The sequence below is a fragment of the Phoenix dactylifera genome, chromosome 17 (genome assembly GCF_051530095.1).
Source record: "Phoenix dactylifera cultivar Ajwa chromosome 17, Ajwa_hap1_PhDact_Kaust_v1.1, whole genome shotgun sequence".
NCBI lineage: Eukaryota > Viridiplantae > Streptophyta > Magnoliopsida > Arecales > Arecaceae > Phoenix > Phoenix dactylifera.
The window spans coordinates 6,042,537-6,057,743 of record NC_143206.1 but is presented as its reverse complement, the minus strand read 5'-3'; the positions used below and the strand labels follow the sequence as shown (position 1 = coordinate 6,057,743).

The window sequence follows — 15,207 nt, the reverse complement described above, 5'->3', positions numbered from 1 at the left end:
CGATCCAACCCAACCCATGCACACCGCTACTCTCAACCCCTTTTCTTCCACCCAATCTCGCCCTTAGCCCTATCGCTCCTGCCAACCACACTGGTCCTCGGGCCTTGCCAGCTACCTCTCTGCCTAAAGCCAAGTCATGCCTCATTCCTGGTCACATTACTGGCTCTATCTTTACTTTCTTTTTCTTTACTGCTCTTTCGATTGCCTCCCTGCTTGACATCAAGCTCTCTCTTATCCTCGACCACAATGCTGACCCCATCTTGCCCCCTCTCTCTCATCGCCACCCACATAACTGATCCTCATTGTGAAAAAAATAAAGAAGAAGAAAAAAGAATGAATTAAACATATTTTCTATTGTTAGTAATCTAAAAAAAATAAAAATAAAATTCCTGTTTTCAGATTTTTTTTTTAAAAAAATAAAAAGGGGCAATGATGCCAAAAGTAGCCTTGAGATGCTACCATGTTGAATAACCAGATAATTGATTTTATCTTAATTTTGATAAAATTTTAGTATATTATTTTTGGCATTGAGAGCTATAAATTAAAGATATGTTTGGTTGGAGGGAGTTGGGTTTTGAAATAGAACCGAGAATAAGTGACTCATATTCTAGCTACTTGGTTGGAGGAAGTCTAGGAGAATGGGAATGCCTAAATCCCCTAAAATCCAATCCGAACTCTTGTTTAGTATTCAAATCTCATTCCGATTCCAATTTCGATTCTGATTCTAGCCACGAACAAAACAAAGCCGAAATGGTTTGGATCTTTGAAAGTCCTTTTTTATTAGATATTTAAGTATCCATATTTGGTGAGACCTATCTTTTATTTTGTTGTTTATTATTGAAATCAGTCTTATTGATGATGGATATTATTATCAAGGAAGTCAAGATTCAATCTTAATAATATTTATATAGCCTCTAATTGAACTAGGAAGGATCTATTGTAATTTCATTATTTCAAATAGTGAGTTTTTAACTTGATTAGGTTCCGTAATTTTTTTCTTTATATTAAAAAAATATTTCTATATTAAAATTATATCTCTTGTTTATGGATTATTTGATTATTTTACTTGTTAAATACTTATATGGATTGTGGGGATTATTGTTGCTCGGTAAATTACAGTACTATATTATTTAATTACATAAATAGGAAAAAAATTGCATCTAATTTTATGATATTGTTGTTGCTTGGTTATTTTTTCCGGCAGAGTGACAAACTTTGCACCTTCCTACCAAACCCACAATTCAAAGTGTTGTTGGGGAATTTCAATTTATTCTCTTCTTTAATCTGCCGATGGTTTTCAGTCCCATTTAAAGTGGTTAGAAGGACAAGCGCGTGGACTCCACTGAGTGACTGTGAAAGATTCTCAATAACTTTGCCAACGTATGAAATTATTGAGGAACGGGAAAATCACAAAAATGTTCTTCTAATCATCATCATCATCTTATCAGTCAGATTATCAATTGGTTTCACTAATGATAACAAGGAAAAATTTTATGGGTTTGCATAAAGCCAAGCACCTATATATGACCCACTGCAGAAACTACCATCTAATTTTGCCCCCCTCCACCCACCATTACATCATTATCAATATGCCAATATCTGGTTTGACTTCCAAGTCTTTTCTTCTGGTCTTTGGTATCTTTGTAACTAAGTAAATAGAACCTTCCCAATTCTAATTTTCATCTTTATAACAAGTGCATTGAACGTTCCTATCACCAATTTGGCTTCTTCAATCTGCTAATGATGCCCAAGTCTGGAAAAGATAAAGCACATATGTTCTGTTTTCTGTTGATTTGCCTAAGGATGCCTAAATTCAACAAAGTATATAGATGCTGCGAAAATGAATAAAGGCAACAAAAAACCTGATTGCTGTGGGAACAAGATAGCATATAGATGGTTTGTGCATGCTTAAATCAAGCATATGACCACACAGTCAAGTCTCTCCAATCCATTAGACCTAGAATCCTCTGTGATGGGCAGTCTACAGCACAGACTCATGTATAGTGCTCTAGGTTGCCATCGAAAAATGGACAGCCATTAATAGTAATGCACTATATATGATATGCAAAGCAATCTTGTTTGATAATCGTCCATTTTTTGATGACAACCATCGAATGCTACATAGCACTCTATGATGCAAACTATGCACTATCAAGGATCCATGCTTTGTCAATTAATTGTGACAAACTCTCTACCTTTGTACTATCATTGTTCCCCTAAGTCCTCTAAGGAAACTTATTTTCAAAGTCTTCTTAGGGAAATTTCATTTATTCTCTTCTTTAATCTGCCAAAAAGTTCTCAATTCCATTTCAAGTGGTTAGAAGGACAAGTGCATGGAACCATTGTGTGATTGCGGTAGATTCTCAATAATGCAAGAAGTAGCCAGTAGGTGGATCTATATAACAGAAAGTTCAGGGAATTGATGATGTTGTTCAAATTCTACTTTGTCGAATGATCGGATAGTTGATTTTATTCTAATTTTGATAAAATTTTAGCATATTGTTTCCTCCATTGGGACCTATAAATTAATAGGTTTGGATCTTTGAAAAATCTTATTCATTCGGTATTTCAAATATCCATATTTGGTGAGATTTAACTTTTATTTTGTTATTTTTTTAAAATCATCTTCATTAGTGATGAATTTATCGTTATGGAAGCTAAGATATAATTCTGATAATATTTGTATAGCCTCTAATTTAACTAAAGAAGATTTATTGTAACCACAATATTTCAAATGGTGGAAATTTTTTACTGGACTAGGTCCCATAATTTTTCTTTTATATTGAAGGATTTTTTATATAAAAATTGTATCTTTTGTTTGTAGCTTACTTGATTATTTTATTTGTTAAATAATTATATAAATTGTGTGAATTATTGTTGCTCAATAAATTATAGTAATATTTTATTTAATGACATAAGGAAAGAAAAAAAAATTATGAGTAATTTTATGACGTTGTTGTTTTTTAGGTTTTTTTTCCAGCAAAGTGCAAGTTTTGTACCTTCCTACCTAACCTATAATTCGGAGTCTTGTGGGCGAACTGTAGTTTCACGGAAAGTCGTCATTCGATTTAAAGTGGTTGGAAGGACACGCTTATGGATCCTAGTGACGGATTGGGAAAGGCTCTCAATAATACTGGAAGTAAGTGGATTTATTTCACGGAAAGTTCACTGCAACTTCCTCCCCTTTCCATAGATGTGCTGATGGTGCTCAGAATCTAGAGTTTGAGAAAGTGATCAAGCAATCAGAACAACAGAAGCACGTAGAAGAGCATTGAGGAACATCGCTACCTTGTTGGTGTGGACGAAGGAGCAATGGCAGAGGTGGTCGCTTCCAGTCTCCTGAGGTTGGTGTTTGACAAGCTGGGCAACAAAATCCTCAAGGAGTTTGGGCTGTCGATGGGTGTCGACAAGGAATTGAGAAAGCTCGAGAGCACTCTATCGACAATCCATGATGTGCTTGAGGATGCCGAGGCAAGGCAGGTGAAGGAGAAAGCTCTCAGAGGATGGCTGAGAAAGCTCAAAGATGTGGCTTACGATGTGGACGACGTGTTGGATGAGGCTGCGGCCAAAGCTGCGAAACGAAGATCAGAGATCAAAGGCCACATGACTGAAAAGGTGCGTCAATTGTCTTCAATCCCCAACTCATTTCTGTTTCAGTCTAAGATAGCTCGTAAGATGAAGAAGATTAGAGAGAGATTAGAAGAAATAGCAGGGGAGAGGACCAAGTTTCATCTACAAGAGCGAGTTGCTGAAAACATTAGGACCGAGACTGCAGTCAGAGAAGAGACTGGTTCTTTGATTGATGAATCACAAGTTTATGGCAGAGAGGAAGATAAAGAGAAGATAACAGATTTCTTGATTGACATGTCTGATGAAAGTGATCTTGGCGTGATAGCTATTGTTGGGTTGGGAGGGCTGGGTAAGACGACCGTTGCCCAGTTAGTCTATAATGATCAGAGGGTGCGTAAGCATTTTGAAAAAATGATGTGGGTTTATGTGTCTGATGATTTTGATATTAAAAGGCTTACTAGATCCATCATAGAAACTGTAAGCGGGAGCGAATTTAGTCTCACAGAAATGGATTTGATGCAGCATGAGCTCAGAAATTTGATTGAGGACAAGAGATTTTTACTGGTGTTGGATGATGTTTGGAGTGAGAATTATGAAAAATGGGACAGGCTGAGAACCATGTTGATTGGTAGTGCTAGGGGAAGTAAAGTTGTAGTGACTACACGCAGTGAACGAGTTGCTTCTATCATGGGAACAGTCGCGCCGCACTTTTTATCAGGTCTATCAGAGGATGATTGCTGGCTATTATTTGAAAAGAGGGCATTTGGATTGGGGGGCTCTGAGAAGACCCCAAATTTGGTGGCCATTGGGAAGGAGATTGTGAAAAAATGTGGAGGTGTTCCATTAGCAGCAAAGGCTTTAGGAAGTTTGATGCGGTTCAGGAGAGGAGAGAGTCAGTGGTTGGCCATCAAGGAGAGTGAAATTTGGAACTTACCAAATGATGAAAATGAAATCTTACCTGCTTTGATGCTGAGCTACAATCACCTGCCATCACATCTGAAACAATGCTTTGCATATTGTTCAATATTTCCTAGAGGTGAGGAAATAAGAAGCAGGGAATTGGTCCAGTTATGGATAGCAGAAGGCTTTGTGCAATCATCTAATGGAAGTACATACTTGGAAGATGTGGGTTTGCAGTGTGTTGATGAGTTGCTATCGAGATCGCTCTTCCAGAGTGGTCAGAAAGATACAGATGGTGTGGTAAGGCAGGTTAAGATGCACGACCTCCTTCACGATCTTGCTCGATCCGTTGCAGGTGATGAATGTTCCGTTGCAGATGCTGGTAATAAGTCAGTAATTTCCCAAAGTTGTCGGTATTCATCACTCGTATGTAGAGGCCCGATAAATTCCGCATGGGAACCTCTAAAAGATGCAGAAAGGCTGCGCACTTTGTATTTTGTTGCATCCAGAGGCATGACGAAGGAAGAGGATAAGGAAGACGATGTTCTTCAAGCTATATTCTCCAAAATGAAGTTGCTACGAGCATTACATCTAAGCCAGTGTCCCATGAAAGCCATGCCAGTTTCAGTAACTAAGCTTGAACATCTAAGATACCTGAACCTCTCACAAACTGACATCGAAACACTACCACCATGTATCAGCGCTCTCCAGAATCTGCAGATATTGGACCTGTCATGTTGTAAACAACTTCGAGCACTGCCTGAAACTGTTGGTGACCTCCAGAATCTGCAGATATTGGACCTGTTAGGTTGTAAACAACTTCGAGCACTGCCTGAAACTGTTGGTTATGTCAGGAATTTGCAAAACTTGGACCTCTCGTTTTCCCAGATCGGAACATTGCCTGAATCCCTGAGCTCCCTTTTAAATCTGCAGTCACTGAGCCTCAGATATTGTTACTTCCTGCATAGGCTTCCAGGGAACATGAAGAACATGAGAAGCCTCATACATCTAGACATATATCATTGTTTTGAACTGGTCTGCATGCCTCCAGGGATAGGACAGTTGAGTCAACTTAGGACATTGCCCTTGTTTGTGCTTGATGGGAAGAGCAGTTGCAGACTTAGTGAGCTTGGTCGCCTGAACCTTGCAGGTGAATTGGATATTAGGGGACTTGAAAATGTAAGTGAAGCTATAGAGGCCAGAAAAGCCAACTTGAAGGAGAAACAAAGCCTTCATTCACTAAGATTGTCATGGGACTTGAATGCTTATGTGAAACCAGGGCAACCATGTGATGAGACTGAGAACGAGGGGGAAAGTATGAAGGAATTTGTCGAAGCACTCGCAGCAAAAGACTGGGATGCTGATGCTGACGTGGTAGAGGATGTGCTCAGAGATCTCCAGCCACACGAAAATCTGAAGGTATTGGAGATCGAAGGATATGTAGGCAAGACACTTCCATGGTGGCTGATGGAGTCTTCACTTCCATATTTGGCCGAGCTGTCTCTGACATCCTGTGTTAGATGTGAGCATCTTTCAGCATTGGAGCAGCTACACAGCCTTAGGGTCCTCAAATTGCTCATGCTTCCTGCTATGAAGTGCCTTCCAGCACTCGGGCAGCTACCAGATCTTAAGGTCCTCCAACTGATGCTTCCTGCTGTCAAGTGTTTAGGCTCGGAGTTCTATGGCGGTGAAGCAGCATTCCCCGCATTGGAGGAGTTGGCACTGTCGCTCATGTCAGATTTGGAGGAATGGCCTGCAGTAGGCGGTGGAGAATTCCTTCCCCGTCTCTCTAAGCTGTGCATAGTTGAATGCCCAAAGCTGAGAGCACTGCCATCGGATTTTCCTTTTGTTAGAGAACTAGAGATGGATGTAGATGATGAGCTGCTTCTATCTTCCTTCCAGAGTGGTGCATTTCCAAATCTGAAGCATTTAAGCATTCAAAACTGCAAGTACGGCAATGACAATGATGACTGCAATGATGATGATGAGAACGATGGTGATGATGGCAACGATGATGATCACAACAGTGATGACAATGATGATGGTGATGATAATCACAACAATGATGGCAACGACTACCTACCAAGCATTCCGAAAGTGCTCGTTGACCGAATGAGCTCCCTCGAAAGTAGGTCAATGTGTATAAAGGGCAAGCCTAGAGACTTCTATAGCCTGTTTTTTGCTTCCCTAAGAGAGGAATTATTACACTTGCAAAATGAATCAACATCCAATTTTGAACTTGAAGAGTAAATACATGGGGTGATGATTCATCTTGCATGTGGTGAGTGACCATTGTCCCGATCTACTATACCGGGTCTATCTAGTAATTTCTCCTTCTTGTTTGCTATGTTTCTTGAACAATGCAGTTAACTATAGTTGTAACTTGTGGCTTTGGAATTGATTCGATTCTCTGCTGCCAAAAAAAAAAAAGTTTGATAACTTGCCTTGCTGATTTTTCTGTAGTCTTCCTACGGCATAGTTGAATTCATGGTTGGTAATTCATTAGGATCATTTATCCTCGCTAAGAAGCAGCACGCAGATATGAATCTTAGAGTCCATCCCTTTTGATTAAGTGAGAGAGATGTAACTGTATTATAATTATCTACGTTCAAGCTTTACATATACACCAATCAAGAATCCAATCCGAAATATCTAGATGCCAAGCAGAGAGGTGTGACTATTGAGACAATCCCTAGCCATAGGATCATCTAATGCATTTTAACTGCTCCCTTTTTCACATTTTTATTTTCTATTTTTATTTATTCATCTTTTTGCTGGTGGGGTCGTGCGTGTGAAAATAAAAGATTTTATTAGGTGTTTGCGACTCTTTATAAAAACTCCATACGGGTATATCTTTAGGGAGCTCTACGCCTTTGTAAACGGAGATTATTGTGACACTTGGAAAGAGCCATAAACATAATTTTAACTGATAAAAATAAACTAGAGTTTGCCGATACCAACATGTAGAAGCCAGAATTTTCCTTTTCAATTAATGGAGTCTGCTGAAGGTGTAATTACATAGTCTTCTCTTGGACATCAAAGTGATTTCTCTTTTATCAAGCCGATTGATAAGGCTCGAATTCGCCATCCCTAAAATCTCATCTAATAGCTCAGCTTGTCAACCAGTCAATGACATATGTCTAGTAAAATCAACGTCCAATCAAATCTCCGAACAATTAGCATGATTGGTTACAGCTCGGCATGATCTCAACATGTCCGAACATAAATATTATAACCAACCAGATCAACAGATAAAGAAAACGTCCGATCACGGCGTGCTTGACAGCTCCAATGCTGTGTGATGCTCCTATAGTCCAAGCAAGAAGAGCAGCTCGCCCGTCAACTCGTCTATCCATCAGGTCGGATTTTAAGTGGCAACAGATTGGAACTAGAGGAAAGACTCTCTATTTTTGAGGTTACTATAGAGATCCAAGAGAGACGAAATCTAGACGAAATAATTACCATTCCAGCAACCAACCCCAGCAGGAGTCTAACGACTCTTAGCCTAGCTCTTGACAGTCTCCAACTCCACAACCAGCTCCTGAAGTAGTAACACCCGAGCAGTTTAATCTACTCGTCCAGAAAGTGTAGGTTCTGATGGAGGTAGTTCGGAGCATGCAATGCCCGAGCCAATAAACTACTACTACACCATTAGACCGCCAGGACAGCCCGGCACAATGCACAATCGTCACCCTGAGAATTCTGGTCGACACCGCGAAGATGGTCTTCTGGGTGCTTATTCTGAAATGGGCTCCATCCCAAGGGATTTAGATTCCCCCCAGTTGGAGAGGCTTTCCAAAAAAGAAGCCAACCTCGATCGAAGGATTGAGAAGATGAACAACAAAATCGTACCCTGAGAGAAAGACAAGCCAACCATGAGATGATCTAGAGATTACAATCGATCCCCCCATTCTTGAAGGCAGTTATGGAGGAACCATTATCGAGGAGATTCAAGATGCCTTAGTTTGAGATGTATGATGGAACCTCAAACCTGATGGACCACCTTTAGAGCTGTATGGCTCTCATGATGTTACAAGGAGCAATTGATGTAGTTTTGTGCTAAGCTTTTCCAGCCACTTTAAGGAAAGCAGCTCGCCTTTGGTATTGTAGTCTTTGGCCAGGAACTATTCATTCCTTTGATTAGCCCAGCCGTCAATTCATGGCTCACTTTGTGAGTAGCCAGAGGCTGAAGAAGGGCACAACCAGTTTGTTTGCATCAAAGCAGAAAGAAGATGATGAGGATGATAGTGGTATTTTGATGATTAATACAATAATCAAGAGTATGTTACAAGTTAATTCGATACATCATTTATAAGTCTGTTACTCTCAGTACAATTCGTATAATAAGATAAAGATGCATTTCATTGTTTATATGGATGAATCTAACCTTGAGTTACAGCAAAGTGTGGATTGAGTCGACCCCAAGGTTGATTGGGTTGACTCCGACACATCAAGAAAGCATCTGGCACACTTCTGCAAAAATGGCACGGATGAACAGTAGTTGGGTCGACCCAAGAAAAGGATGAGTCGACCCAAACCTCAAGCCTCTTAAGCCTCAAGAAAACAGTTCTCTGGAAACACTGAGAGGGTCGACCCAAGAGGAAGTTGAGTCGACCCAAACTTGAGTCGACCCAAACACTGAGAGGGTCGACCCAAAGGCAATGACATTCAAAATTAGGTTCTCTGGAAACCCTGAGAGGGTCGACCCAAGTGGAAGTTGAGTCGACCCAACTGAACCTTGAGTCGACCCAAAAAGATGTTGAGTCGACCCAAGTGAAGGAAGGCTGAAATACAAGGTTCTATGGTTCTGAGAGGGTCGACCTAAGGAAAGGTTGAGTCGACCCAAGTGAAAGTTGGGTCGACCCCAGTAAAAGTTGAGTCGACCCAAGCACGGGCAGAAGCATAACGGCTATTTCTGCAGAAGTACTTTTTGACCTTCCAACAGTGAGTAACGGCTAGTTTTTGAATTCTAACCATTGGAGCTTGTCCAATGGATGAAGGAAACTATTTAAAGTGACACTATTCATCAGAGAAAACATCCTTTTGCAAAAATATCAAAGAGTACACAAGAAAGACAAGTGCCCTAATCTTCTTCATCCAAGTGCTTCATTCAAGAGTCAAAAGAAAGTGGTTGAGTAGATTACAAAAGTCATTAAGAGCTCCATCCACTCTTGAAGAGTGAAGCATTCTTGACAAAGAAGAGAGAAGTCTCATCAAGCGATAACTATTCTCTAAACTCTTCTTTGTAGATTATAATTGTTATATTTGCTCATCTAGGAGCTTAAATCTTTTTACTTCTTTTATTAATCACCTTGTAAAGGTTTGTTGGTAAGCCCGCAAAACCAACGGCGTAGGTTTATTGGTGAACCCGTAAAATCAATTGTAAAGGTTTGTTGGTGAGCCCGGAAAACCAACATAGGTTCGTTGGTGAGCCCGTAAAACCAACATAGGTTTTTGGTGATCCCGAAAAACCAAAGTGTAAAGGTTTTTGGATTGTGAGCCCGGAAAACAATCCAACAGTAATCCGCGGGATTATAGTGAATTCCCAAGGGGTCGCTTGGGGAGTGGACGTAGGTGCTTAGGAGAGCACCGAACCACTATACTTCTTGTGTGTTTGTATTGTGCTTTGTTAAATTCCACTAACTCATCAATTGACATAAGTAAGATAGTAAAAATTAAGAGAAACCAATTCACCCCCCCTCTTGGCTTGTCACCTTGGGCAACAGATGAGTCTCGCGGGATCTATATCAGCTGCTTCAATATGGAGATGCTAGAGATTCATGACTTAGACGAGAAGATCACAGTGTCAGCCACAAGGAGCGGGTTGAATCTTCCCTTTTCTACTTTTCCTTGGAGAAGAGGACTTCCAAGGACCTAGTAGAGCTATTGTCCACAACCAAGAGATACATCAAGGCCGAAGAGGCGATGGCAGCTCGAAGGAGGAAAATATAGATGGAAAAGGTAGAAGAAGGGGCCACGAAGAAAGAGAAGAATTGAGAAAGAGGCTCAGATATAAAGAGGACAACCGTTGACTAAGGAGCCCACCACCGAGGTTTGAGAGGTATCCTCCTCTCAACAGGCTTAAGGCCCAGATCTTGATAAAAATAGAATGCCAGGAGTGTTTGCAGTGGCTGAAGAAGATGAAGACCCCTTCAGCTATCAGGAATCTCTAGACGTATTGCCGTTTTCACAAGGATTACAGTCATGATACTAAAAAATATGTCTAGTTGAAGGATGAGATCGAAGCTCTTATCCACTGAGGACATCTTGGTTGGTAAAACCGAAGCTGAGAGAAAGGAGTGCAGCAGGATAGGCACTCACTTGAGAAGTTGGAACACCCCCGACCCACAACGGGGGTCATTAATACTATTTCAAGTGGACCTACAGTAGGAGAGTCGAGCTCGTAGGCTTAGAAGACTTACATTCGAATAGCTTGAGCAGGAGATCCATCCTTGAACAGACCAAGATCCGATAAAGTCATATTTTTGTTGGATGCCTACCTAGAGGGACCTCCTATGATGATGCAATTGTAATCTCTCTAATAGTAGCAAAATTTTGATGTAAGAAGAGTTTTAGTGGATAATGGAAGCTCTGTAGATACCTTATTCTATGAGGCATTCCAAAAAATAAATTTGCTAGCAGATCGGCTAAGGAGAATTGACTCTTCTTTGATCATTTTTTTGAAGACCTTATACCGATGGAGGCAATAATCACTGTTTTGGTTATAACTGACCTAGAATCTTGACAAGTGATCATCATGATAGACTTTCTGATCATCAAGGTTTTCTCGGTAAACAATGCCTTTCTTGGTTAGCTTGAGTTAAATATGATGCAAGCTATGGTATGCACTTACCATTTAATGAGGAGATTTTCCACCAACAATGGGGTTGGCGAAGTCAGAGGCGACCAGCTAGTAGCTCGGCAGTGCTACATGGCCACCCTCAGAAAAATACCAAGCTTTGAAAATATTTCCTATTGAAGGTTTGGATGTTCGATATGAATAAAAGGAACAATGTGGGAATCCGCCGAGGAACTTATCTCCATCTCACTTTTCGATGAGGGAGATAGTCGAGCAATCCAAATCGGCTCATAGCTCAAAGAGGAAATGAAGAACCAAATTATCCAATTCCTCAGCTTCAACACCGACATGTTCGCCTGATCGGCCATCAATATGCTAGGTATAGTCCTTCTGTTATGATGCACAGATTGAATGTAGACCCTAAGCATCGACTAGTGTAGCAGAAAAAGAGGAGCTTTGTCCCTGAGTGACAACAAGCCATCAATGAAGAGGTCAATAAGCTCCTGAAGGCTAGGATCATCCATGAAGCCAATTACCTGGATTGGATAGCCAACATGCTTTTCGTCAAAAAGTCTCATGCATGTTGGAGAGTATGCATCGACTTCACTGACCTTAACAAGACTTTCTCGAAGGGCAGCTTTTTCCTCCCAAGGATCGACCAACTTGTTGATTCCATCTCAGGCCACCAGCTTCTTAGTTTCATGGATGTATTTTGGGATATAATCAGATCAGGATATACCCCGAGAACAAGGAGAAAACAACATTCATCACCGACAAAGGGTTATATTGCTGCCATATGATAAAGAATGTTGGAGCTACATATCAATGACTGATCAATCATGTCTTCAAAGACCAAAACAGGTAGAACATAGAGGTATACATACATGATATGCTCATGAAGATCTAGAAGGATGAACATCACATTGCCGACCTACATGAAGCCTTCCAGACCTTGAGGAAATACATTACGAGGCTCAACCTGAGCAAGTATGCATTTGGACTCACCTTGGAGAAATTCCTCGGTTTCATGGTGACCCAGCGAGAAATTGAAGCCAACCCAGAGAAGATCCAAGCAGTGTTCCCAATGACTATTCCAAGCACAATGAAAAAGGTCAAGTGGCTTGCAAGTTGGGTGACCGCTCTTAGCCGATTTGTATTTAAGTCAACAAAAAAGTGTCTCCCCTTCTTCAAGGTCTTGTGGAATGCTAGAAATTTCGAATGGACTGAAGAATGCCAATCAGCATTCAATCAATTGAAGCAGTACTTCAGGTCTCCTCCACTTCTTACTAAACCCAGGGTTGGGCAGAATTTCTATCTCCACATAGTTGTCTCCCCCTCAGCAATTAGCTCGATTTTTGCCAGAGAAGAGCACAAAAATCAAAGGCATGGCATCTATGTGAGCAAATTACTTTGGGATGCCAATACAAGGTATCGAAGAATGGTGAAAATAGCTTACACTATAATGATTTCATCTTGAAATTGCGACAATACTTTCAAGCTCATACCATCAAAGTGATAACCAACAAATCACTGAAGCAGGTACCATAGAAGCTAGAAATTTCTGGCCACTTGGTCAAGTGGGTCATTGAGCTCGAAGAGGTCGATATGAATTATTGGCCTAGGTCTGACATTAAGGCACGGACACTTGCCAACTTCATTGTCAAGTGTATTATTCTAGAGGAGGCCAATCCCAAGAATCGAGCAAAAGCTGAAGCCGAGCCTAAGCAACATGTGCTGAAGCCACAAGCTTTTTGGACACTTCATGTTGATGGATCCTCCAATGCAGGAGGATCAGAGTCGGGCTGATCCTGGCCATCCCCAAGGACGTTGTGGCCAAGTATGCCCTGAGATAACTTTAAGATCTCAAGTGATGAAGTAGAGTATGAGGCCCTAATCATCAGATTGAGGTTAGCCCAAGCCGTCTAGTAACTCGAGTCAGGACCTATAATGATTCCTAACTTATCGTTAACTAGATTTGAGGAGAGTATGAGGCTTAAGATCCTACAATTGCAAAGTACCTACAGAATGTGAAGGAGATCTCCTCTACCTTCGATAAATTTGAAATTCAATAGGTACTTTAAAAAGAGAATATGAAGGCGGATGTCCTATCTAAAGTAGCCAGCTTAGAATTCTCCAATCTAAGCAAAACAACTTACTTCGAAGTACTTAATAAATCCAACATTTGTGAAAATTATGACCAAATACTCCAAGTTGAGGTCGAGCCGTGCTGGATGTATCTCATTGTCTATTATCTCAAAGAGGGAGGGCTTCCCGCTGACTAGAAAGAGGCTCGTAAATTTAAGCATCAGGTTGCTTGATGTACACTAACCAATGGCTGACTATATAAGAGGTCCTTCATTTTGCCATACGTCCAGTGCCTCTAACCTACTAAAATTGAGTACGTCCTCTGAGAAGTCCATAAAGGAATGTTCAAAAATCACTTAGGGGCAGGGCTTTAACACATAAAATATTGAAATAGGAGTATTATTGGCCAACACTGCAAACGGATGCAGTTTAATTTATAAAAAAGTGCAATGATCAGTGCTACAGACATACCAATATTCAGCGCCAACCAGCCATGGAGTTAACTATGATCAGCGCTCCATGGCTGTTCATCCAATGGGGGATGGATATTCATGGTCCTTCCCACAAACCATCGGCCAAAGGAAGTTCCTCATGATTACTATTACCTACTTCACTAGAAGGGTCGAGGTGGAACCCTTAGCTCAGATCACCAAGGAGAATGAATGAAACTCGTGTGGAAATCCATCATCTGCCGATTCAAAATTTTTTGAATCCTCATCACTGATAATGGCCGATAATTCGATAATGCCCAATTCAGAGAAGTCTATTCAAAATTTGAGGTAACTAACTGCACTATTTTGTAGGGATTGAAGACCATTTTTGATCGAGCCAAGGGCTTTTGGATAGATGAGTTGCTCAGTATTTTGTGAGACTATTGCACAACTCATTAGATCCTGACCGGAGAAACTCCTTTCAACCTCTCTTTTGGCACTGAAGTTGTCATTCCCATGGAGATCAGCCTTCCATCCCACCGAGTGGGAGTCATATGTGAGGATGATAGTGGTATTTTGATGATTAATACAATAATCAAGAGTATGTTACAAGTTAATTCGATACATCATTTATAAGTCTGTTACTCACAGTACAATTCATATAATAAGATAAAGATGCATTTCATTGTTTATATGGATGAATCTAACCTTGAGTTGTAGCAAAGTGTGGATTGAGTCGACCCCAAGGCTGATTGGGTCGACCCCGGCACATCAAGAAAGCATCTGGCACACTTCTGCAAAAATGGCACGGATGAACAGTAGTTGGGTCGACCCAAGGAAAGGATGAGTCGACCCAAACCTCAAGCCTCAAGAAAACAGTTCTCTGGAAACACTGAGAGGGTCGACCCAAGAGGAAGTTGAGTCGACCCAAACTTGAGTCGACTCAAACACTGAGAGGGTCGACCCAAAGGCAATGACATTCAAAATTAGGTTCTCTGGAAACCCTGAGAGGGTCGACCCAAGTGGAAGTTGAGTCAACCCAACTGAACCTTGAGTCGACCCAAAAAGATGTTGAGTCGACCCAAGTGAAGGAAGATTGAAATACAAGGTTCTGTGGTTCTGAGAGGGTCGACCTAAGGAAAGGTTGAGTCGACCCAAGTGAAAGTTGTGTCGACCCCAGTAAAAGTTGAGTCGACCCAAGCACGGGCAGAAGCATAACGGCTATTTCTGCAGAAGTACTTTTTGACCTTCCAACAGTGAGTAACGGCTAGTTTTTGAATTCTAACCATTGGAGCTTGTCCAATGGATGAAGGAAACTATTTAAAGTGGCACTATTCATCAGAGAAAACATCCTTTTGCAAAAATATCAAAGAGTACACAAGAAAGACAAGTGCCCTAATCTTCTTCATCCAAGTGCTTCAT

General features: G+C 40.8%; 1 protein-coding gene across 1 annotated transcript; it reads left to right on the top strand.

Moving 5' to 3' along the window:
* The first annotated feature begins 3,081 nt into the window (after nt 1-3,081).
* LOC103696223 (putative disease resistance protein RGA3) lies at nt 3,082-6,909 on the top strand. The gene has a single exon (XM_008777766.6). It carries the CDS (start codon nt 3,313-3,315, stop codon nt 6,718-6,720), a length of 3,408 nt encoding a protein of 1,135 aa, XP_008775988.3. The 5' UTR covers nt 3,082-3,312; the 3' UTR covers nt 6,721-6,909.
* Nucleotides 6,910-15,207: the final 8,298 nt, after the last annotated feature.